The sequence below is a fragment of the Eulemur rufifrons genome, chromosome 7 (genome assembly GCF_041146395.1).
Source record: "Eulemur rufifrons isolate Redbay chromosome 7, OSU_ERuf_1, whole genome shotgun sequence".
Lineage (NCBI taxonomy): Eukaryota > Metazoa > Chordata > Mammalia > Primates > Lemuridae > Eulemur > Eulemur rufifrons.
The window spans coordinates 74,766,649-74,793,392 of NC_090989.1; the positions used below are offsets into that span (position 1 = coordinate 74,766,649).

The 26,744-nt window shown below is 39.4% G+C and overlaps 1 protein-coding gene across 1 annotated transcript in view; it reads right to left on the reverse strand.

Moving 5' to 3' along the window:
- The window catches only part of TPRG1 (tumor protein p63 regulated 1), a 99,493-nt gene that overhangs the window by 8,256 nt on the left and 64,493 nt on the right, over positions 1 to 26,744 (reverse strand). The window contains exon 4 of the mRNA XM_069472791.1: positions 1,370 to 1,523. Coding sequence (XP_069328892.1) covers positions 1,370 to 1,523 — 154 coding nt within the window. The remainder of the gene's footprint in view (positions 1 to 1,369; positions 1,524 to 26,744) is intronic.

The following is a 26,744-nucleotide window of genomic DNA, read 5'->3' on the forward strand; positions in this document are numbered from 1 at the left end:
TTGAATTGTGTAAGTGTTTTGTTATTCTTATTGGTTCTCATTTTGTTTTGTTTTGTTGGCCTTAGTTGGTAAAAAGTCAGGCCAGGGGCTGATGTTGACACTTGTGTTAAGAAATTGTGAAATAGGAGTAGCACATAAAGAGTAGCAACACAATCCGTATATTGAACTAGTTTCATGGCAATAATAGCTTGGAGGCAGAGGTAAACCATGATACCATAAGCTTCTGAGGACATTTGCATAAATATTGAGAAGACCATTGACTTTTTCTGGGAGAAGAATGTGTTTCAAGCCAACTTTACCTGCATATTAATATTAGGGGGGAATAAAGATGCCATCTAACCTCTAATCACATATATGTTGCCTCAAATCCTTTTTAAATTCCCTGGGGACCTATTCATTTGAACTATTTGTTTACACATATACACATAAGCACACGCACACATATATACACACACACTTTCATGAACAGTTGTTTAAAATAATGCAAGAAATGTACATATGCCATCAAGCACAAAAAGACTTTAGATGCAGATTGCCAAGTTTTGAATTTATAGTAAATAAAAAGTTGTAATATTTTGAAATGAATGACTGAATATAAAGATAGACATAAAAAGGACAGAGAAGGTAAGAATTTCTAGGCCTATAAACACACTTTTATGTATATATTTGGTTTTGTTAAAAATATGAAGTTTGGTCTTTCACAGCATTTTTAGCTCCCACTGTTTCACTTCCTGATTCCTTAGAATGTCCTAGCACTGCTTAATGTACATGGGGGAGATGAGAGAACAGATGAGGAATAGCAGAAGACTGTCCTTGCCACTAATGAGTTTAAAATCTGCTTGAGGAGATGAGATTTAAAGACATAAAAATATTCTTAATTACTTTACACTTTATGGAGTAATTATACACATGTCATCCCGTTTAATCTTACAGTGTTCCAGTGAGGCTGGGAGGAAGAGCAGTGTTCATTAGCTCCATTTTAGAGGTGAGACTATCAAGGCCCAGACAGAGAAGTAACTTAATCAAACATGACCACAAAGCCATATCTGACTATACTTTGCACTATTCTACATTTTTCCCCTGGATAAAATAATTAGAATTTAATTAAATATGGAAAAGTTTATGTACCCTATAGCCAATAAATGCAATTATTAAGAAAAAAGCATTATGTTATATGTAAAAATAAATATGGTGTATGTTTATATATATACAATAGCTCCACTATTTACTTTAAAAAGTTCTATAAATCCATTAAAGTTTTTGTCTATATAAACCCCAGGTTGTATTTTTTTTTAACAGTATGTGTTCTAGAAGCACATAGCTGCACCAACAAAGGTAATCTAAGAGTAATACCCAAGCTTCCTCCTACCTTGCAAATTTCAAGGAACTTCTCACTGGTGTATTTCATAGGGTGCTCAGTGAAAGTAGCATACGGAACCTCAGTGGACCACGGATTCCAGCGGGACAACAAGGACTGCTCCTCTGGACTCCCCCAGTAGATCCTGAGGCCTTCTCCTTGTCTCCTACAAGGAAGGAGTTTTCCATTAGATTAAAACAAAAAGAAAAGGGTAAAAAAGGAATGTAATAATACTTCCGTCAGCCCTTATATTGCTGTGGAAATGAGTGGCTTACCTCCCATCTAGGTAAATTGTACAAGGGAATTTAGGAGGTGAGAAGAAAAGGATGAATTTGGTTACAAACATAATGAGTTCAAGGTCTTGTTGAGAATTCTGTGTGGAAACGTTTAGTCAGAAATGTAAATCTGGTACTCAGAACAGTGGCAAGAGCTAGAAATATGAATATCGAGCTCATGCCATTGTTCCGATGTTCAGACTTAAAAGAGAAAGAGAGGAAGTTTCAAAGAGCTGGGTCAGGAACAGCAACAGTCAAGGTGGAAGGCAGTTTCAAGGAGATAGGAGATGACATAACAACAGCAACAGTTTCCACAAAGCAATAAACATAAGCAACTGAGAAAAGACATGGGACTTCCCAAATATGATCTTTCAAAGTGATGAGGTCCCATTCGAAATGCCCTGTGACCTCAGCTTCTGTATCTCCTGGTCTATTCTCTGCACACATTCCATCCAGTGAAACTGCGGCAACGAACATGTCAAAGCTTGTAGGAAGACTGTGCCTGCCCCTTCCACTAAGTTCACAGTCCTGATCCACAGTCAGCGGGAAGAAGCCACTATCTGGCATAGCCCAGGCCTGGTCATTTGGTAAACCCATGTGCAGAGCAAGAGAAAGTTAACTTTGGAGTAGAGGGAGAAAAGTTATGGCAGGGGGATATGGTAACATTGAATAACAAAACTTATTTCTGTGGCCTCTTCTTTTGCATGTGTCCATCAGAATTTATGGTTTGTGGTTTTAGACATCTCTGAATGCAAAGAGATGCCTGGAGGTTAAGCCAAGCTCAGGTGCCTTGCATTCAACAAGCTTTAAAACTAAGTTGCTTGTAATTCTAAACAGTCTCATGGAACATCACAGAGATCTCATTTCTTCTAGAAATTAAATCCTGGGATTTCTAAAATGAAAAAACAGAGCTTAATTGTGGTGCCTTCACAAAGCTGTCACTTCCTGTATTAAAGAAGGATTCCTTTGGGAATGCTATTGTGGTTTCTGAATGTTTATCCATGTGGAGATGTGTATAAACACAATTTCACACATATGCATATAGCACCTCCCTCCCTGGTTGGCTGATCCCGGAGCTGCTTCTCACAAAGGCAAAGTAAGAAAAGAGCCTGGCACATGTTGCTGGCCAGTTCTCAGATTTTTGATGATTATATTTGAAAGTTGGAATCCAACTTTTTCTGTACTTAATCCTTTACCCAGAAAGAAAAAAGAAAAAAAAAAAAAAAAAAAGGAAGACAAAGAATAGAAAGAAACAGAAGAAAAAGAGAGAAGAAAAGGAAATACTGGGCATAGCTCTGAAGTTTCCTTTCCAACATTTCTCAGCTGCTGTACTGACATTTATTATCTCCCCTGTACTTTTCTTCCTTCTTTTATTTTCTCTGGCCTGGCAGTAAACCCTAAACTCAATGAATATTCTATGTGTGCTGGTTAATGGAGCATTCTGGATTGAGTCTGTTAAAACAACTTGCATAATGCAATTATTTACTGCTTCATATGTCAATTTATGTGCTGGGTGCAATTTTACTTTTATCCAAAGGGGATGAAAATCTGTCAAGATAGCTTCTCTAATAAGTACACATTATATTCTTCTACTTTAAGAAAATCCTAAATGAAGTTTAATCATGAAAATCAAGAGAGGCCTTATTTCTAAATAACCGATCAATTTGAGCATAGCAAGATGTGGTATACTTCTAAATATATAAGTTCCGCCAACCTCATTTCCTGAGCTTCAGAGGTAAAATCTAGGAAGATAAATCTAAAATTAAGTCATCTCTCCATAGGTAAAACTAAGGTGAAGCTTCTCAGGCCCTCCAACAAAGCCTTTAGTATCAGAGTGCTATGAAAGTCTATCATCTTCTCTTCTACCAAATGTCATTAGGGCAATTGTGGAGACTGTAGATACCTTTACAACCAGAAATACTTCATTTAAGAGTAACTTGTACCAGCCTGAGCAAGAGCGAGACCCTGTCTCTACCAAAAATAGAAAGAAATTATATAGACAACTAAAATATATATATACAAAAAATTAGCCGGGCATGGTGGCGCATGCCTGTAGTCCCAGCTACTCGGGAGGCTGAGGCAGGAGGATCGCTTAAGCCCAGGAGTTTGAGGTTGCTGTGAGCTAGACTGACGCCACGGCACTCACTCTAGCCCAGGCAACAGAGCGAGACTCTGTCTCAAAAAAAAAAAAAAGAAAAAAAAAAAAAGAGTAACTTGTGCTGGGCATGAGAAAAATCATGTGAAGTGAGAGAATGGAGGAAAGAGTGCAATGAAGGGGATGTCCCATGTAGTTTTATGTTAGAGTCTTGGTTTTGACACTTAACACATTGTGACAAAAGAGAACTCATTTCTCTTTCTGAATTTCTTTCTGAATCTGAATCATTTCTCTTTCTGACTCTTCTGCATGTGTTTTCTCACATTAGGAAAGAATACGACTTCCCCATTTTTTCTTTAGAACATGACTTCCCCATTTGTTCTCCATGTTGTGACATCCATGACCTCAGTAACTCTGTGTGAATGGTATTAGCAGCTAGGGTCATCATGCCACTACCACTCACCTAGTCAAAGACACACACCTCTGTAAGAAGCCTCTGGGTAAGAATTCTTTAGTGTAGAGGCATCAAATTAGTCCCCCTGAGCAGAATACATCCTCTGCTGCAAAGGTTACACCAAGTATTGTTCTAGCAACCCTAGGAAATTTTAGGACCTCCCACAGTATTTTACAAACATGTGAAAATGCAAATTAGCAATTATCTGATGGAATAGCAGTTCAAGATTTACAAACTATAGAATGTCAGAGCTAGAATGGCTTGTAGAAGCTATAGCCTAGTGCCTCCTTTCTGTAGATAAGAAAACCGAGACACAGAAAGTACCAAAATGTTCCCAAAGTATCACTTTAAGACAAGGATGAGCTTGTGGGAATTCTGGTCTCCTGAGACCTCATTCATCAGTCTTTTCACCATTTTAGGCTGCTGCTTCTGAGTATATTCAAAGTTAAAGTCCTGCTATCACACAACACAGCTTTATTTCCAAACAGACACAAAGTTAAAAGCATTGCTCTGAGGAGTCTGCCATTGTTCATGGGCAGAAAAAAAAAAAAAAAAAAAAAAAACCCTGCCCAGAGACTCTAACTAATCACCAGAAAGAAAATCTGTCTCAAAACAAATTATGCATTTTCATATATACTCACTAATATAAATATGGATTGCAGGAAAATAAGGTAGCACTGGAAGTGAAGGGGAAAATTACAAAGAAGTTACACTGTCTGGGTAAGAAGACTGCACCTTTGTCACTGAGCGGCTAAGGTGGGTTAATCCAAGTGGTGGTACAGTCCCAGGTAAAGATTACCAATACCAAATTATTAAGTAAAGAAAGATTTGGCAGCTTTCTTCCTGAATTCACACTCTGGGTGTAAATCATGGCTTTTGCTAGCTCTGTGTCTTGGGCATTTCACACCACCTTCCTGATCTTTAGGTAACAACAACTTCATGAAAAACAGGAGGATTAATGGATGAGAAATGTTTTGTATACTATAAGGCATTATCCAACCAGCAAATATTGAGTGCCTACTGTGTACCTTAATGCCTACTATGTACTATTAGAGCCTTTATATTTTTTTATTTTATTTAACCCATTTAGTAATTCTTGAGATACTTTGGAAGACATGATGTAGTTACAGGAAATAAGATAAAGAATATTCTTGGTTTAGAATCTGAACCGAGATTTAATCAGATAACCAAGTCAAGAACCACTAATGAAATGCAATATAATAAAAAGGGGTTGAAAACAATTCCATGATCACTGAACATAAGCAAAATCAGGGAAGCAAACCTCTAGCACAGAGGCGTGTTGGAATGTTTTATACCTGTCTTCTCCTATTGATCCCTCTTCCTCCACCAGATCTGGAGTCCCAGGGTACTTCTCCTGTGGTCAGCCTCTGCACTTAAATTTAAATCCATCAGAGAGACTTACATTCTGACAGCTTAAACCAGCCCTTCAATTCTCTTTTCTTCAGACTGTATAAGCCTAGTTCCTTAATCACCTTTTCTAATGGGTTAACAATAACCTTTTAAATCACCTCAGAGGTGGTTCCTTAAAACATTCCTAAGTTCTCTATCTTCAGTTTCAACATTTACTTAGCACATTCTATGTGCAGGGTATTGCTGTGGGCAGAGAAATTCATAAGCCTCAGCCCCTGAACTCCAGAAGTCCAGGATGCAGTGATCTCTGGGCTGATTTTTTCTTTCTCCAAGACCTCAAAAAGGTACAGATGGAAACCTGTAAGCCTTATTACAGAATTAGAGGATCACCTATTACAACTTATTTTAGTCCTACTTTCTATTCTCAGGGAAATCAGCTGGATCTGGCCTCCACTTCCACAGCAGTGGAAGCAAGGAGGGCAACGTATTCTTCACTTCAGGTGAATTCCAGAGCCTCCCAGAAGGAGGAGGTAGAGGTAGGGAAAGGGTTTCATAAGGACTTGGTGGAGGAAGAGCATTGTTAATAGAGATTTTTAGGATCCTAGACTATCAGAGCTGGAAGGCCCCTTAGAGGTCAGTTTCCATTTCTCTTAGTTTATAGCTATATAACTGAGGACCAGAGTTTTCAAAGATCACAGTTCTCCATTTAGTCATGTTAATTACATGTTCTACTCAGTGACTCAGACTCAGAACTCTACCCAAGCACCATTGTTGGCAGGGTGGAAGACCTAACCAATTACTACTTTAAAACATCACAGCAGACCAATAGATGTTTCACCTTCTACACCAAAAAAGTAAAGACATGGAGAAGAAGTGAGGAGGTTTAAACAGAAGAAACTACTCATACTCATGGCAAAGGACCCAATCATGAAAAAAAAAAAAAAAACATGGTTTAACACTACAAAAAGTGGCTCCAAGTTGAAAAGAGGGAAAACTTTCTTTGATAATAAACAGAAATTATTTCTGTCAGGAAGGACTTCTCTCCTTGAAGTCATTTTTAGCTGAACTAGAAAATATGCTAGCCAGTCACCAGTCCGGCTTAATATGTTCATTCCATGCATTCTTTTTCCTTCAGAGAGAATCCAGGGATCTTTTTGCATAGGACAACATAGCCAGCTTCCTGTGCTTTGACTCCCCACTCTCCTCCTCTCCTGACCATCAAAGATTCTCAGCTATGACCTGCTCACAGAACCGAATGAGGACGCTGGGCTTCCCAGAACTCAGATGGCAGCTTCCATTATTACCTTCATCAGGGGCCCCTCCTTTCCACTCATCTCAAATCTCAAAGCTCCACCACAGAATTAAAAACATAGCTCCAGGCACCAAACAGAGATTTATGAGGAAGCACAGACATTAACTCTTGCTCTAAATGTAGGGCGTGTGCTTGTAAGTATGGGTGAGCAAACAGAGGGAGGCCGCAGGGGAGGAGGCAGGCAGCAAGGGGAGTGAGCAGTTCGGAACAACACAATCTATTTTCCGAATGTCTCCTTTTTTCCTCCCTTAAGCTTATATTGCTGAAAGGCCAGCCTTCTAGGCCCATGAAATGTTAGTCCCTTGCTTATTTAATCTGGACAAAAGTGGGGACAGAGTTGGCACCCCGGAGGGTATTCAATGCTCCTTTGCTCATTGAATGACCTCAGAGGAAATATTTTCCATGACAAGAACCCAAAAGACGCTGGCACAGAGTCAGACAATAAGATTTGCAGAATGTGTTTACATTCTCTCCATGTCCTCGGGCTGTTCCAAACCCATCGGCAGGTGCTGCCTTTATCTGCTCTCTTTGCTCACCTGGCTCCCTCCCAGAAGTTTCCAGGGCCTTCAGCTCAGTGAGATTAACCGTTTATTGACATGGGTAACCAAGACATTCTATGGGTTATATTACTTGAGAGGGAGGAAGTGAAAAATAAAACTGATCAGCAATGTCCATAAAGAGAGAATTCCGGGGCATTGTGGTGCCATGGTAAGAACCTTCAGCAAGAATTAGGAGGCCTGGGTTCAAAAGAGGATCTGCCACTAACTTGCTGGGTAATTTGAACCCTTTACTGCTTCTCTGTGGGGTCTAGGGGTCCATCTGTAAAACCAGGTAGTTGAAACTAGATCATTTCTAATGTCCTTTTCTACCCCTCATAAATTAAGATCTGTGATGAAAGACCAGAATACTTTGTATTTTACTAGTTAGACAAAAAGCCAATGAATATGAGAAATTCTCAGAGGGCCACTGAGACTTGGTCTTTCTTCTCCTAAAGGGCAAAAAAAAAAAAAAAAAAAATCATCTTAAACTGAAGAAGAAAAGACCTGGAGTTAATTCAAGAGCAGAATTCAAAGAAAGTGAAGGTGAATAATTTAAAAAGGGGTTACCCCCCCAAAAAAACATGAAATCTCCAAGGACGGAAGTCCTTAAATGAGATGTTTATCTGCTTGGGAAACTTTAGACATGCTTGGCCTAGACATGGTCATGTTCATGGCTGAGGAGAAGACTAAGTTTCCAAACCAAAGGTCCAATTTAAGATTTCATGACTCAATGTTGGGATGTAGGGGTGTGTGTGTGGAGGGGGGGTGTATGTGCAGCAAATACTTATGCTAAATTAAACATGGTCACTTATAGCACTAGGTACAGGTAAACCACTTAATAAATCTTTGTTTAATGAAGATGAATGAATGAATAAATCATAGACCAAGTTAGGATGTTTATGAATTTGAGTGCCATATTATTCCATTTTTAGAATGTTACATGTTATTGTGGTAAGATCTCTGGACTGGCAGTCAATAACATTTGGGTCTAATTCTAGCATTTGTAGTCTCTTTCTTTGTGGCTTAGACCCAGGCACAACATTATAAGCACCCATTTCCCTTCTTATAAATAGTGGAGACATTGGGTTAGGTAGTCTCTAGAGGACACTCCAACTTCCATACAAATCCAACACATTGGATCCAGCAGAACAGAGGATTACCTACCTTTGGGTTTCATTCAAATAACACACAGAAAAATGTTTTTTTTCACAGAACTAGTATGAGTGGATTATTAGGATGGAAGTCATTCTAAAACTTATTTATTTTCTTAAATAGATTATACTAAAAATTAACTATTTTTATTACTTAATCGAAGTCACAAACTCACACATTTTAAAACCTGGAAGGGATTTATTATTCATCATTTATTTCCTATGTCTTTGACTCTTTTACTTAACCAAAACATGGACTGAAATCCAGGAAGGTACTCAACTTAATACTCTAAACCCTGGCCGGGCGCGGTGGCTCACGCCTGTAATCCTAGCACTCTGGGAGGCCGAGGCGGGTGGATCGCTCAAGGTCAGGAGTTCGAGACCAGCCTGAGCGAGACCCCGTCTCTACTAAAAATAGAAAGACATTATATGGACAACTAAAAATCTATATAGAAAAAATTAGCCGGGCATGGTGGCACATGCCTGTAGTCCCAGCTACTCGGGAGGCTGAGGCAGTAGGATCGCTTAAGCCGAGGAGTCTGAGGTTGCTGTGAGCTAAGCTGATGCCACGGCACTCACTCTAGCCTGGGCAACAAAGTGAGACTCTGTCTCAACAAAAAAAAAAAAAAAAAAAACCCTTATAATACTTCCCTATGTTCTAGCACCTTCTTTTATGAAAGCCAGTTGCTGTATATGAGGAGTGAGACTATTTGCCTAAAGCTCTAAAAGATTCTTGACTGCAAAGTTTATTAGTTCTTATGTCAGCTGTCTCTTCCATCACCATCAGGCTGCCATTTCTTGCTGCTGTCAACATTCCTGACTTCAGCTACTCTTCTAATTTGCTTTTCCTAAGCTTCTATTGACAGGGAAATGATGAAAACATTACTATTGGGACCATGGGCAAATAAACAAAAATGTACTCTTTCTCAAGCTATTTCTTATAAGAAAAATGTATCCAGTTTATAGAAAAAGCTTTGGTTTCTCAGATTCCATTTAAATGGAAAGCTAATACAGTGAAGGTGACAATCAATAACTTTTGAATAAAGGAGAAGAAACTATAAGGTACTATTAGTCATGAGCATCAGAATGGCCTATGTGGAGTCCATGCCTATAAAAATAAAACAAATGTGATCCTACGATTAAAAATGATAACCCTCTTTTCATGATAGGGATGACATGAAATTTTGTCATTTTTAGAGTCATACTCTGGAAGACACTGGCAGTGTCATATTCTGTATAAGAAGCCTCATATCCTGATCTCTCCTTCAAACTTTTTAGGGTGTAACTCCCACAATATTGAACACATACTTTCAGTGGCAATATTTAAAGTAAATCCCTGATAGCATTCTTCCATAAAGTCCATAAAAATTGCTCTAGATAAAATTTTAATGAGGATTCAGGAGTAGAAAAAATTTCTCATAGTTGAAGGTATCAAAGAAGGCTTCATTCATTCAATACATGTTTATTAATCTTCAAATTTGTACCAAGTACCATGCAAAGACCTTGAAAGATACATAATAAGCCCTGAAAACACTCAGAGTAGTCTAATGGCTTTATCAAGTAAGAGGCCTTTTAGCTGGGGTTTGATGGACATGAGGATTTTGATAAGTCGAGAAGGCAACTGAAAAAGAATAGCATTAAGTGCAGTGAAGATAGAGGTAACCACAAGAACAAAGATTCCACATAAGAAAATTTTGCACATGCCATGTGCTATGATGATTTGTATTTTCATGGTGATCGTATTTATTTCCAACTGGGCTACACGGGAGGAAGCAGGATGGAGAGAGAGAAGCCAGAAGTCTAGAGAAATTGTTAGAGGTTGCAGGGGAGGGAGTGGTGGTTGAATAGAATACTGAACGGTCTGGAGCAGCCTAATCCTAACATGGAAACTAGTGAGGAGCCACTGGGGGATCAGTGAGCAGTGGTTCAATTAACTGGGGAAATTTGTCTCTGACTGCCAGATGCAAAACTACAGAATGAGGAGCCACGGTGTGCTCAGAAGTGAATGAAACACAAGGCTAAGCCGGACGCCTTCCTTGGTGCCCAGGTCAGGAGTGGTGCTGAGCCTTTCTATCTCTCGGGCTTCCTACTGGGGTCATTAGGAAGACTAAAGGTAAGCAAAAAAGAGTAAAATCAAATACTTGGTGATAGCAGTGGTGGTGGCAGAAGAAGAAAAGGAACAGAGAAACATTAACTATAACTTTTATCTTCAACAGATTCAATTGTGGTTAATTTTCTCTTCTGTTAAGTGGGAATAGTTAAATGTTTCTCAAAAATATACCATAAGGGTTAAATATAATTAAAAATGTAAATTCTCTAACAGTGCCTGATATATCACAGACATTCCATATTTGCTAGTTGGAAAGTGCCTTCCAGCACACAACGTGTTTTCTCATTCATTATCCCATTGCTCTTCCTAAAGTTGTTGTTACCTGAAAATTAGAAAGGAGTTGTGAAATGCCTAAAGACACAGAGCTAGTGAAAACTGGGATTTACATCCAAATATGACTGGTCCAAAGTTAGGACTCTGACCTGGGCTTCCAATCCAGAGCCCTGAGCTCTATGTGCAAGGTAAGACTGTTGAAGAGATCTGAGGGTGGTTAACAAAGGAAACATTAGTAGCATTGCTGGCAGAGGTTGCTCACTCCTAGCAATGCTCAGATTCTAGCTCTGGACCAGGACTCTGTCTGCAGGGCTGGAGAGCCAGATGCAGGAATCCAGGATTTATCTGCTCCAGTTTCAGTTCTTCTTCTTACAACAGCAAAGCAAATCTGGCAATGAGAAGGGTAAAATCTTAAGAAGGTCAACATTTAGGCTGCTTCCTTTCCAGTTCATTACCCTGGCACTAAACCTGAGTGAGAATCATATAAAAGGATTAAAAGAAACACACTCGATTATTAATGCTATTGACGCAACTATGACATTATTTTTCTTCTTTTAAAAATTCTTACTTTCTATTAATTTTTCAGGGAAATGATAACCTGCATATTTAAGATGCCATCATACATCATAACAGCAAGGATTAATAAGTGCCAGCCAGTCTGCTGAGACTTCTACATTCATGATCTCTAGTCCTTACCGTAAGCTCACAAGGTAGGTGCATATTCTCCATCCAAAGCCCTCAAGTCATAAGCAGTAGAGCTGGCACTACAATTTAGGCCTCTCTGCTCCCACATCCCCTGATGATTCCATGGTATGCTATGGCTATACAGGACAGTGAAGAAAAGAAGCATTTACACCAACTGGTTGTTTGGTCCTTCAAGGAGCATAGGTAAAGATAATTATTTTGGAGGTCACGTTTTTAATTGATTAGTTCAGGTCGTCTCTCTTCACCTGAACTAATCTATCCTCTGTCTTTCCCTACAGTGCTTATCCAACCAGCTCAGAAAACTAAAGGTACTTCTAGTTGCCTACCAAATTCAGAAACAAATTCAGGCTTGGATACTCAAAGCCTTTCAAGTACAGTTCTAGCATGCATTTCCATTATTCAAAACCACAGCTTCTCAGGGCTCCCACCAGACAATTCAACTTGCTGAGCCTGTCTTGCAACATTTGGGATAATTTTACCAATATGAAATTATTCTGTATGCTTAAATCATCAAATGAACTGTGATCTGTTCAAGAAGAGGGTCTATGTCTAAATCATGTCCTTTGCCCCCATGTTATGCATCTTGTAGTAGATGGTCAGTTTGGAAATGAGTAGAAACATGCATGGTCTTTACTGTAGAGAAATTACAATTCAAAACAAAATGAAAATGTTCATTCCTCAGACCAGACTGATCTGGCTGTGGCTGCTGCTTGTGTCTTTCCTTAGTCTATACTTCTGAATCGCATTGTTTACAAATGAGGTTTTAAAGTCTTTCTTGTTTGTTTAAGGCAGATGAGAGAAACCCTTCATTAATTTTGAAGTGTACAAAAAATAAGATTTTTAGAGAAATGCCCAGTGCAGAAAGAGTTATACTTTTGCATCTAGGTATCCTATGACCCTGTTTGGAAGCACTTTGATACAGATGCTGGCTTGCCATGTCTATATTGAGGCCTTTCTGTGCCAGGGGGTTGTCAGGTAGACAGAGGAAAGGGCAACTCTGGCAAAGCTACCAAGAAAAATGCCACACTATAAAGGAAACATTTTGAGGCAACTCCCTCTGTTATAAATTGGGACATTTGGCAAATCACATGGGCCTTAGGCTTTTGTAAAATTTTTGTCTCCCTTCTTAAAAGGAAGTTACTTTTGAGCTCCCCAAATAACCAAGTTTCAACATGTACAGAGCAACTATATTTAAAAAACAAAAACACAACACCTCTTCCGAGAAAAACGTTTTTCTGAATCTCATCTGTTCCCATTTCTTCTCAAGGAAGATTGAGAGTAGAGGGTCTGGAATGCGCACACGGGCTATAGCCTAGTTAGCACACACTGCTGGCCCAGCTCTGCATGGCCCTTGAGGAAACACCTTTGGCCACTCAGTGAGTGCAGAGGGCTCGGACTGATACTTCAGGAGCCCGGGTCTCTCCTAACACATCCCTGTGGATCACTCCTAAGGATGAAACATTGTTTCTTTCTCCACTTTGGAGGAACTTGAAATGGAACAAATTTCAAGAGATTATATGTGATACAAAATTATTTATTTTTCCCTTTAAGTTCATGACAACATTTCCTGAGGGAGTTTGTTTATGATATTTCATACAGTAAAAATGCTTCCAAAGCAGGGTCATAGGCTACCTGGATGCAAAGGTACAACTCTTTCTGCCCTAGACATTTCTCTAAAAATTTTATTTTTTGTACACTTCAAAATTAATGAAGGGTTTCACTCATCTGCCTTAAACAAGAAAGCCTTTAAAACCTCATTTGTAAACAATGCAATTCAGAAGTATAGACTAAGGAAAGACAAAAGCAGTTATGTGGACAGAGCAAAACCTCTCATCTCTAACGTCCACACACTGACCCTCTCTTGGTCATGGTCAACGTGAGCTACTCAAACTGTTCAGCAAAAACTGGGTCTTCAGCGGCCTCTCCTGTCCCTGCCCAACCTGGTGTAGACTACCTACCACAGGTGAAATTCAGACAACGAAAATCTCATGTTACTTATGAGGTAGTGTGATGTAATAAAAGAAGTCATAGAGTTCAGAGGATGCAGATCTCAGTTCACATCTCAGCCTCTACATTACTTGTAACCTTGGAGAAGTTTTCTTAACATGAACAGTCTGTTTCCTCATCTGAAAAATGGACATAAGGATGCCTATTTAGTAGAACTATGATAGGACTGTATGTAGAGTTTCTGTGATATCTCATTATAGGTTCAAAGCACTTCTTTAGAAGAACTCTGAAAAGTAAATCAGAAGGAAAGAAATTTCTGAATTCTTTTGCACTCCTGATAGCTTTTTTTGCTCCCACCATGACATGTCAAATCAGAAGCTTATAGAGGCAAAGAAAGAAAATTATGTAAAATAGTAAACTATGTACAAAGTCAAGAAATTCCAGACATTTCCTGAAATAGAATGATTCACCTACATTCCACAGTGTATATTTGCTTTGGAGTAAGTCAGCTAAGGTTGACTTGGAGTTTTTGATTTATCTTCATGTTGCAATACTATCATTTTGCATACATATGAGTTGGGGTTTTATGATTTTGTTTTTATTTTAGATTAACCTCTACCACAGAGTTTTGTATTTCCACCCAGGCTCAGAGCAACAGTGCAGATGGAGACCTGGGATCCTCCCTCCTTTTCTCCCAGTCCCAGTGTTTTGTCCTACAGTGTGGCAGGCTTTGCATACATGAGTGAGAAAAACCAGCCTATGTTCCCAATTTCCATATACAGGTCAAATCCCCAATGATAACCTCTTGGTCATCCCTCAGCCCTAAGTATGTGGCAGCACAGGATGCTCTTGGGAGGACAGACCCGTTGAAGAACCGACATAGGCCCTGTAAGTAGATGCAGGGATATCGGGAAGAGAATTTTATTGCTTCAGTCACTCAGAGAATGGCCTAGAACAAAGCTTGATAAACTTTAATGTGCATTTGAATCACCTGGGACATTTTTAAAACACAGATTCTGATTCATTTGGTCTGGAGTGGGCCTGAGGTTCTGGTTTCTGTACATCCAACAAGTTCTCAGGTGATCCTGATGCCACTGGACCTGAGAACAGGTAGCTGAGGGTGGGGGTGAGTGGTGTAGGCTCCAGGTAGGCAAATCCCCTTGGCCCTGGGGGCTCCTCATGCTGTGGGGATGGGCACAGTTAGATAAAGATCAAAGAAAGGCTGTCTAAAGTGTGGGCCTAAGGCATGGGCCCCGGATGACAAGTGGAAGGCACAATAATTTTTACTTGATTACAAGACAGGACTCTAGGCAGAAGAGGGTTCTATCAGTGAACTGTGTTTAAAGGCAAACTCCAAAGGCTACAATTCTGACACATTTCCTATCATATAGTATAATTATCAAATAGAAGTCCTCAAGAAAATTTATTTTTCATTAAGAAAACAGACTAATGGAAGGTTTGTTTGAAGATTATTTAGATGTTTACAGCAATGTAACCTTTTTATCATAAAATCTCTCTCTATATGTGTATATATATATATGTGTGTCCATATATGTACATATGTGTGTATATATTTTTTTGTATATACAGAGAGAGTTTTATTTATTTTTTTGAGACAGGGTCTCACTCTGCCACCCAGTCTGGAGTGCAGTGGCATGATCATAGCTCACTACAGACTTGAACTCCTGGGCTCAAGCGATCCTCCTGCCTCAGCCTCCTGAGTAGTTGGGACTACAGGCATGCACCACCATAACTAGATAGTTTTTCTATTATATATATTTTCTGGAGATGGGATCTCACTGTGTTGCTCAGGCTGACATCAAACCCTTGGCCTCAAGTAATGCTCCCTCCTCAGCCTCCCAAAGTGCTAGGATTACAGAGGTGAGCCGCTGCACCTGGCCTATAGTTTTATTTTAAAAAGCAAGAGAAACTACAGCAAACCCCTAGTTCCTTCAACCACTCCTCCCTTGACAAGGTCAAAATTTCTTCACCAGCCAGGTTTCCTTCTTCTGAACATGTTCTAGTTCTCCAATGTCCTTCTTAAAGTACGTGGCCAAGAAAGAAAACAATACTCCAACAGTGATCCAATCACTGTAGAATATGCCATGAAAACATTATCCTTCCTTCTGGAGGCTGTATATCTGCTAACTTAGCCAACAACAACATTAGCTGTGTTGGTGACTTACCACACTGCCGACACCTGAAATTCACCATCAAATACAATTTCTAAATTCTAAGTCTTTTTCACACCTGCTGCTTCTAAAAGACACTGTAAAGAGTTGGTTTTTTAAATTAACTTTTGGAGAAATTAGGCATGGAAAACATAGCTCATAGTTAAATTCTACCTTTGGCACCTGATCTTTCATAAAGAAGATTTTGATCAGAAACTGTAAGGCAGAGAACAAACAAACCCTCCCAGTGACTTATTTAGGCTAAATGCTCAAGGCAAAAGCAAAAGGAATTGAATGTGTTATATCCTGGTCAGACAGGCATTGACTTACCACCTCATAAAAGTGTACCTCCATTTTAGGAATAATTCCTGAATTATGGGAGACAAAGCCACAAACAGGTAACAAACAAACAAAAAAAAACAACCTTTATCCTGGTCAAAGCTTAAGGAATAGTCTAAGTGTTAAAAAAAAATAAAAGACATTATTTAAAATGAAACTAAAGAAATAATCTTTCCACAAAATAATTAGGAGGTGGCAGAAACATTTCAGTGTCTGGCAAATTAATTCTATTTGCATTATAAGCATTATCCAAAATACTATAAGATCCAGAAAGACAAGGTTTGAGCACAGTCTTAATTAATCCTGCATCGTGCCTGGTACAGCACTGTGTACCCTTGGGAACTTGATCATTTAAATTAAAATTTGCATGTACATACAATCCCCTAAAGATGCTCAGGGTACAAATAAAGCTTTCATCCACCACATCCTCATGTGTTTCTACAGAGAGCAGAGAAGAAACGAGTCTCAGAATATTAAAGCAGCTTCTTCATAATAATTCAAAGGTCAAAGGGACCAAGGCCTTTTTTTGCAATCTGAGTAGAGCTCAATAGAATTTATGTCAACTAATGAATATTAAACAAAAATGAATCTTATTTAAAGCCACAGAGACAATGTAGTTTAAAAGATGTAAATTAGTGAACTATAGCTTAGCAACAATATTATTCATTCAACAAATGTGTGGTGAGTGAAACTATATTCAAAACACAGGCCTTACAGCATTCATCAGAGATGCCTCTACATTCAGGTTGCTCAGTCTACTAGGCAAGACATTAGTGTTCCAAGATACAAAGAGAAAACCATGAGAAGAGAAACCGTCATTACGGAAGGGGACATTCCACATCTGACTTGAGGATCAGGCAATTCTGAAAGAAGTGGCTATTTAATTGGAACATGCAAGTGTAATATGAAGTGGGCATTCACAGATTAGGGGAAGGTCATTATAAATAGAAGCACATAAAAGCATGAATGTGGGAAAGTGCTGGAGTTTTTCTACTTCTCACCCTAGGTGAGGCAAATGAGTATTGTCCTAAAGTTTAACGTCTTTAACCAGTTGCTTCTTGCTCTAAAATGAGAGAGAAATCCTCTCTCTTTCTCTCTGTATATGTGTGTGTGTGGTGGTGAGTGTTGAGTAATTGGCAATGGCATAGAAATGGGAGCATTCGCTGTCTACACATTTTCACGTTCATTGTCTACACACTTAATAGCAATCTTGTAAAGCAGATATTATTTTCTACATTTATGAGGAAATTGAAGTTCAAAGAGCCTATTTAAAATTACTAAAGTATTGTGTTTGGTCTAGTGGCCTCAAGGCCTGTGCATTTCCCCTGTGATCTACAGCCCACTTACTGTCTCCCTAAAGGAGACAGAGGCCAAGTGTGGTGGCTCTCGCCTGTGATCCCAACACTATGGGAGGCCAAAGCAGGAGGATTGCTTGAGGCCATGAGTTCGAAATCTCTAAAGGGGACAGAGTAGGGTTGGTAGTATGTTTTTTCCCAGCTAAACTCCCTATAAAAATCTTATAGTGTTTCAATAATGTTAATTTATCACTTCCATTCAACCTTTGCTCATTCTCTTCCACTCAAGAAACAAAGTGGGCCCCAAGCACAAATTGTACTATTCTGTATGTCTTATATGGTGATAGTATGCTGTAAATCTGGTTATCATATAATTTAGAATTGGTTCCAAGAAAGAGCTGGCTTTTTCTACCCACCCCCCAATAGGATTTTACAAATCACTGCAAAAGTAATACAGTGTCTGAATACTTGATTCCAAGTCTTCTTCACTTTTATCATTCTCTGGAAACTTAAACTTCAATTTTCAAAATCATCAGCCAGTCCCCATGGGGATAACTATGTGGTAAGAAAGGGAAACTGATAAAAAGACATTCATATGTTTTATATAACCGACTACCCCTTTTTCTCAGCACTTCATATAGGATACCCAGAAGAAATTGTAATGCATTGTACAGGAACTGTGGAATGTTCCAGTGTAGCTTAAACTCAGTGTTCATAGGGAAGAGGCAAACCAAAATGTTGGAGAAAGAGATCAGAGTCAGGTAGTAGAAGGTTTTGAAAACCAGGTTAAGGAGTTTATCCTTGTCATGTAAACAACTAGGGACTGAGGCAAGCTTTTAATAAGGGAAGAGATATAAACTTGACCTTGGCTTTGATTTATGAAGATTAAATGGTCAGAACTTGAGAGACAAGATAGATTTTGCAGAGCATTGAGTACTAGAGAACAGGTAGGAGCCTCTGTGTAGAGAAATTGTTAGGACCTGAAATAGGACAGTGACAAGGAGAACAAAAAAGAAAAGGAGACAGACTCCAGAGTCAAAGATAACAGAATCTTAATCTTTATTTGCCAAGATCTTTGAGAAATCGTGTCACACACCCTTCTATTCTACGGTCCTGAGGTTTTCATCCTCGGTGAGTGGGAGGAGAGTGGTGCCCTTAACCAGAGCAGTCAATGCAAGTTTGGGAGGGAGGTGAGTTTATTCCTGGGCCTGCTGAGTTTGAGGAGTCTGTGGGGTAGCAAACCCATCCTTGACACTTTTTCCTCCCTTTCCTGATGCACCTCCCCCCATCTTCCCTCTGGAAAACCCTCTTCAGGGGTAAAAGAGCCCTTTAGTTATCCAAGACCTCATTCAGGAAGCCCTCAGTTTTAAGTGCAGAAGAAAAGAAGAAAGAGGCTGCTCCTCCAGGCACATTGTCACCAGCGTGGTTCCAGGTTTGTGAAGGTGGCAGTGGGAGGTGAGAGCTTCCAGTCCAAACAGACAAGGTCTCGGACTCCGTTGAAACTGGGAGCCAAGCGAAGGACACTGCCTGAGGAGCCTCCCCCTCACCTCATTTATAACTTCGGGAACAACAGAACAGGTACGAGTGGTGCGGAATCTCTCCCCACAATCTGGCATCAAGTCACCAACTTTAAAGGAAAGAAATGCCTAATGAATGACATAAACCAATTAGAGAGCTGCCTCAACCAAGCCCAAGCTCTGAAACAGAGGCTGTGGGTTCCTATTAAGCAGAGTGACCTGAACAAGAGCCAACACACACAGATATGGGCCCCTGGGATGCCTGAATTCTGGCTGGTCCCAGAAGCAGCCCAATACACACTGCGGAGGCCCCTCTCGCCCGTCCCCTCAGGTCCAAGAACACTTTTTTAAACAATACACTCCAGCCTTCCTTCTAGGATACTCTGTCCAGGTTTCTCTGTTCATTGCCAGGTCCAGTCACTACAGGATATGGGGGCAAGAGTTGAGATTTGGGATAACTTGTCACCTTGAAGCTTTTGCTCGGTTGTTTTTATAAATTTGAATAATTTTTCCATATAGAATTTAGAGCCATCGGTGACATTTTTTTCTATCCCAAAATCATTATAAATATGAAAGGCAGAGGAAGAAGACCTAAGGGCAGTGGCGGATATATATGTGCTTTTATTTTATTTAGTTATTTATTTAGAGACTGAGTCTTGTTATGTTGCCCAAGCTGGAGTGCAGTGGCAATATACAGGGATGTCATAACATACTGCAGCCTCAAACTCCTGGGCAGGTGGGACTACAGGTGCACATCACCACACTAACTAATAGACATATATAATATTAATTGAGCACTTATCTTTTGCTGGGATCCTTACATCATATTATTTCTTTTAATCTCCACATAACCGTATGGGCTGTTTATTTTTATTATTCCTATCATACATAGGGAAATTGAAAATCAGGGAAGCAAAGGAAGTTTTCCAAGGTCACCAAATAGTGAGTGGAGAAAACATAGACTAGTTCCAAAGTGTGGTACTGTTTTTAACCTAATGTAATTACTATATTTACATAAAATTTAATGGGAGGGGAAAAAAACAGGTAGAAAGTACAGATAAGCAAAACAGCAAAAAATAAGGAAAATTGCATCTAATCCCAGGACCCAGAGATAATCACTGTTACTATTCTGTGTAAATCCTGCAATTGCAGAAGTTTTAGCTGCCTTTTTGGAGTTACTACACTGATGCTGCAAAAAGTTTTAAAACAGATCATATCTACTTGCTATATTCAGATTCATCAAGAAATAACATGGAAGATGTTTTCAGATTTTTTAAAAAATGAATTTAAGAAGTGGTCATCAAGTCCTACTATGTATTAATACTTGAGTGCTGCTTGGCATCTGGCGAATTAGAAGACATTTGTGTTCTTTCAGTACCTTTCCTCTAGAAGCTCTCCTGAAATGACTGCCATGGATAAGGAGAGGCCTAGCCAGGGTTCCGGGAGGCGTCTGCCATATTAGCTAGAGAAGCCCCACTGTACCCATCAGAACCTTTCTGTGTGACTATGGCCAATAAACAGTGCTTTCAGCTTCAGTCTGTCCATCTCCCAATTGGTGATTTTCACTCTAGCTCTGCTTAATGATCAGGGCTTTTGGGGGGAGCTAATGAGATACACATTTGTCAAAGCCCTTTAAAATAAACAAAGCACTATGCAAACAAAAGATAATTGTCAGAATCTCTAATAACTAAGGACTCAGCTTCTGAGATGAAGAATGTGCCAAGTTAAAGGATTCACTGTACTATCCCTTTACACCCCTAAATCATTAATTAGAGGCAAAACAATAACCAAAGGGTTTTCATAATAATATCACACCCATTCATTCTACACCATGTTCATTGGTATAGAACATGAATAGTAATAGTGATGATGATAATAATGATGGCTATTACTTATTCCCTTGAGCACCACAGTTTCAAATGCCTTGTAAATGCTTTGTATGGCTTTTTCATTTAATTCTCAGAATAACCCTATGAAGGATTATATTTTATCTCCATCTCATGGATAAGGAAAGTCCATTAAAATTTACAAAGTATTTTTACATATAAATAAATCATCTCATTTCATTCCCACATCCCCATTATTTCCATTTTGTTGGATGATGGAACTATGACTTAGAAAGACAATTTCCCTCAGGGAACATAATATGTTGAAGTCAGATCTCAGTTTAGAAATGGGTCTATCTAGCTTTTTTCAACTAAATTACAAGTGTCTCAGTGTTGAGTCAAACAGTCTTAGAAAGGTTCCTTATCCAATTAAGTCCTCAAACACCCCAACATCAGCACCTGTACTCATCATTTTGAGAGGAGCTTCCCTGACTTAGCCCCAGCCTTGACATAAGTCAAAAGACACCTGCAAAGTTTCTCCAAAATGACCTCATCTCAAACCTCTTCTATACCTGTGATAGTCTGCAATCAAACGTGGCACCGCTTTCCTGCCCTGCAATCATTCAGAGATAGTTTTCCTTCACAAAATGTTATTTCCTTTTTTTTTTTTTTTTTTTTATTTCAGCTCATTATGGGGATACAAAAGTTCAGGTTATATACAGAATGTTATTTCTTAAAAAAAATAAAAATAAAAAATAAAGCCAGTAGGCCTTTAATAAATGCTCCCACTTTGTTGCTGATTTTGTCGATGGCAGACATATCCATTTGTTTTATTTATCTCTAATAGGGGTTAAGCCAAAGCTTTCTGTATTAAGGTGCTCAATGAAGGAGACCTTCGAGTCACCTTCCACACTTCTCTTAACTTTATCACATTTTACTGATTCATCATCAAGCCTTGGGCTTCAAGACATGGAAGAATGTAGTCATGAGTCTCAGTGAGTGTTGTGGGGAGGTGGTTAAGTGGTTTAGCATATGTAAAAGAAAGGAACCTTGTAAGTCCATTCACCAGCAGAAGAAGGATGGGACTTATATGGGAAACATTGACATGTCTGATTTGATGAGGTTATGCATTATATAAATGGAATCTATGAATGAATAGACTAGAAAAATAGAAAAATAGATTGGGACCATATTGCAAAGGTCTTGTAAATCAGGCCGTGATGTTGTACATTGCTGCTTCTCACACTTTGCCAGTAGAAGACTCCCACTTCCATAGGGCCAAGACCACTTGCCATAAACACAAAATTTATTTGTAATCTTTTGTCTTAGCATTAAAATCATACAATTATGTATACTACTGCATTTCAGGTACATTGGTTGATTTTTAACATAAAAATAATATTCTATTTATTTATTTATTTTTTGAGACAGAGTCTCACTCTGTTGCCCAGACAAGAGTGCTATGGTGTCAGCCTAGATCACAGCAACCTCAAACTCCTGGGCTCAAGCGATGCTTCTGCCTCAGCCTCCCGAGTAGCTGGGACTACAGGAATGCACCACCATGCCTGGCTAATTTTTTCTACATATCTTTAGTTGTCCAGCTAATTTCTTTCTATTTTTAGTAGAGACAGGGTCTCGCTCTTGCTCAGGCTGGTCTCGAACTCTTGAGCTCAAATGATATACCCTCCTGGCCTCCCAGAGTGCTAGGATTACAGGCGTGAGCCACTGCACTGGGCCAATATTCTAAAATATAAGCCATTTAACTGATCAAACTGTAGGCTGCAGGTAGATATGGCGTGCTTATCCTATGGCTTCTCTTAGCCACCATCAGAGCTCTCTGTTACCTGAGATGTTCTGTAACCCAGTGTGTGAAACATAAGTGGATAATGCAGTATCTTTGGCAAAATTTTGAGCAGAGAAATGAGTTGATCAGAGCAGTATTTTAATAAAATAATCTGATAGTATGAAGTTGAACAAATTTAAGAACTGGTGGAAACTGGAAGCAGGGTAATCTAATAATCTCATAGTTCCTAATATTTATTTAGTGCTTTATAGTCTCAATCCTCACAATCCTCTGAAGTACAAACTATCAACATCCCCATTTTACAGATAAGGAAACCAAAGAAAAGAGAATTTAAGTGGCATTCAAAGACCATATAGTGGATAAGTGGCTGACCCTGACCTTCAACCAGGGCAGTAGGTCTCCAGAATCCACAATCTTAACCACTACACAGAAGCACAGCCGGGAAACCAACATAAGCATCGAAGTGAGAGGTAATAAAGACCCTAAGTAAGATCACACCAGTAGGAATGGAAAGGGTTAGGTTTGAGAAAGGTGGCAAAGATTGACTTGACGGAATTTGACAATCTGATTAGACTGGGGGAAAGAAATGGAAGAAGTCAAAAATGACTGATTTTTCAAGCCTGGATAATTGGGAAGATAATGTGGCCATCCTCATAAATAAAGGTCTACAGAAGAGAAGCAGGTTTGTTGAGGAAACAAGAGATAGGTGGAAGATGACGTCTTGAGTTTGAGATGCCTGTGGGGCATACAGGTGGAGACAGCCAAGGGGAAGAAATGCAGGTGCTGTGTGTTTCCCATCACTCAGCCCCCAGACTTGCTAAAGGTCCAATCAGCTTTTGTCAGCCTAGGTTTTCAGCCTTTTGTATTTACCCTGTAATACAGAGCACATTGTTGAGTGACACAGGATAAAATTTTCCATAAACGCTTCCATAAAAGTTGGGGAAAAAAAGACTCACATATAGATACAGGCACCCATAAACCCAGCCACCTCATCACAAGCTGCAATCTTTTGCAAAACCATCTTAAACTGCTTACTTTCAAAACTCATATTATGAGGCACAAATCAGTGGCTTGAGGATAGATGCAGTAACAGCTGAGTAATTCCTTTCTTCCCTGCAGCAAGCTGCCCTTATAAAGGTTAATTTGCTCCTGCATGATAATGAAGTCTATTCAGAGTTTTGAAACTGCAAGTTAGCTCAAAATGATACTGTTTGCCCAGGGTTAGGGCTAAAAGACTCCTGATCCAGCTGAGGTGGGAAGAGAACAGAAAGACAGAGGGAACATTGGAGAGGAGAGTCAAATGTTGGCTGGAGGAAAGAAGAGGTGGAATGCAAAACTACCAAGGTCATTTACAAAAGTCAATCTGTTTCAGTTACTAGGGATTTCTGATTGGGAGATTGATTGGGTTTGCTCCTTCTAAAAAATAAGCAAGTCATCCCCAAATTATATGCTGAATAGTATATCACTTTCCTTAGTCATCCTGTTTGCTATACTCTTCAGTCCTTTCCTCCTGCAATGTATGTTGACCTTTGGAGTTTTGCTTTTACTTCCCACTGAAATCTCACTACAGATTTCAAAGAGAATTAAAGAGAATATATACACTCTGCTATCTCAGTTTATTACAAATAGCGGCATCTGCTTCTTACATACAATATGGTATCAGTTTTTTAAAGAGGGAAGCAACTACATTATCAATCCAAATCTAAACATTTTGAAAACTAGTTTTATTACTTAGCTGAAGTTTGGACATGTACATAAACATACAACCACACACACACACACAACCATACAAACATGTCATATTCTCTCTCTCCTCTCTCCTTTCTCTTTCTTTCTCCTCTCTCCTTACCACTTCTCTTGTCCTCTCTCTCACTGTTTCTGACATAAGCTTTCTGTTAAAAATCAAAATGCTAATTTTTGTGATTTTGGAGTTAGGTGATAAAGTCATACTTCATCATTGTGTTCTCAGTTCTCTTCATCTTTGCCCACATTCCCATCTAACATTTTTTTTCTTTAAAAATCACACCTTAAATTTTGGGTAATATGTTCAACGAAAAACACTTTTGAATTCTGCTTCAAGATTTGACTTTGTATGGAAAATGCTGATATTTTAAGCATCATTACAAAAGCCAAGCGATTCTTCTAGGCAATATTAATTCAGCATCTTTAACCAAAACAACAGATATTATGTTCACAACCTCTTTCTCCCTTGCCATCCACACATAGAAACCTAAAAAGCCAAGACACTTGATTGCTCTGCCTAGGGATGCCCATGTGACACTGTCTGGACTATCAGATAGATATTGGTAGAATTCCCTGACCAAGATTTTTTCTCAAAAATGGAGAAAGGCAAAGCCTCACGGAGAAAGCTCTTTGCCTCTTTCTCCTTCCACTTTCTTCTTGTCTGAAGTGCAGAAGTGAGGTCACGAGGTGCAGGTCTGTCTTGCAACCAAGAGGTGATAAGCATGAATGTCACAGTCTTCAGGCAAACAACAGCAGAATGGAAAGATAAAGGAGGTTGAGTCTCTGATGGCCTCAGTGAGGCATCACTGTATGTCAGTCCTGATGTCTTCATAATCAGGTATTTAAGCCATTGTTAATCTTAGGAGCTATATACAATCCTTACAACTACACCACTTAAGCTGACCCAAGTGAAAAAGTAGAGTTCATTATAAGAATACAGGGGTCTCTCCCAACACCTGCTAGAGAAATGTGCCCTGATCTCAAAACAGATAAAGAACAGAAAACAGAAACCTGCCCAGGATCTCAGACTGCCATTCCATCTCTCTCTATCCCAGGCCACAGGGTTTCTTATGAAACCTTTAGTTTCTTATGACTGATCTTCTCTCCATGCACCTGCACCATTATTCTTTGACAAGAGAATGGAGACATTCCTCTGCTTCCACAGACACGAGGCTGGCCTACAAATCTGAAGTTATGTCTTTTCCCATCCTACTCCCAGCCCCAATTCTCAATTCATGTCTCTCAGTCCCAATTCCAAATACTCATGCAGGAGAACCTAATTGATCCTGCTTGGGAGAGTTATCTGCTCCCATGGCCTGGGAGTGGAAGGTAACATGAAGTAAACATATATTACACTTAGTCAAATTTAACAACTAGTTGTTGAGTTCCTACTCTGTGCTGGCACCGTACTAGACATTGGGGATGCAGCAGTGAACCAAACCAAGTCCCAGTTCTTGTGGCTCACCTTCTGGTTCATGGAGATAGGAAGGAAACACACAAATAGATAATATGTAGTGGAAATATGTAACATAAGGAAAAATAAAGCAGGTTAAAGCAAAAAGACCAATGTGACACGGAAAATCATTGCCTTTTATAGGGCAGTCAGGGTTCTGGTAAGGTGACATTTGAATAGATATTTTTAAGAAAATGGGGGATTTATCCTTGTGGTATCTGGGGAAATAGTATTCAAAGCAGAGACAATAGCAAATGCAAAGACTCTGAAACCAGAAGCATTTGTTTGGCATTTTTCAAAAAACACCAAGGACATCAGCCTGTCTGTAGCAGAGTGAGCTACAAGGCAAGTAGTAGCAGCAGATAAGTCAAGGGAAGGGTCATAGCGTGAGTCCTGGAACTCCATCTTTGAAAGCAGGGACCCCACCCAGGCAAGACTAACATAGGCTGGACAACATCCCCCCAAACATCCACTACAAACTGATATAAGTGGATTAAAGTACTTCGAAATTATCATTTCATTTGTGGAAAGCCAGAGAAGTCTCTATGGAAGGAGTATAAGAAAGGATTGTACCAGGGGAATGTCATGGGCTTTAGAGTCAGAAAGACCTGAGTTTGAATTCTAGCTGGACCAATAGAATTATAGGACTTCGAGCAAGTAAACTAGCCTCTTTGATTCTCAGGTACAACAGACTTAATACCTACCTACCTTACAGAATTAATAAATTATGCATAATGCTTGTAATATTTATGTGAGAAATATCCGGTATGTCTTCATTTACTTGGAGACTGAACGCCTTTTCTTATGTGTATGATTCCATGGAACAAATCAGAAAGGATGTGCTCCAAGGGCCCTTCCATCTCTGACACACGGAAAGTCTACCGCTGCTGTCACTAAAGCAGGGGTCTACCTCCCCTCGGTCCAGGCCTGGCAGGTCCTGGAGAGAAAGATTCACAAATCAAAGTCCACCAACACATTCCCAGACTGCTTATAACACCCTTATTCTC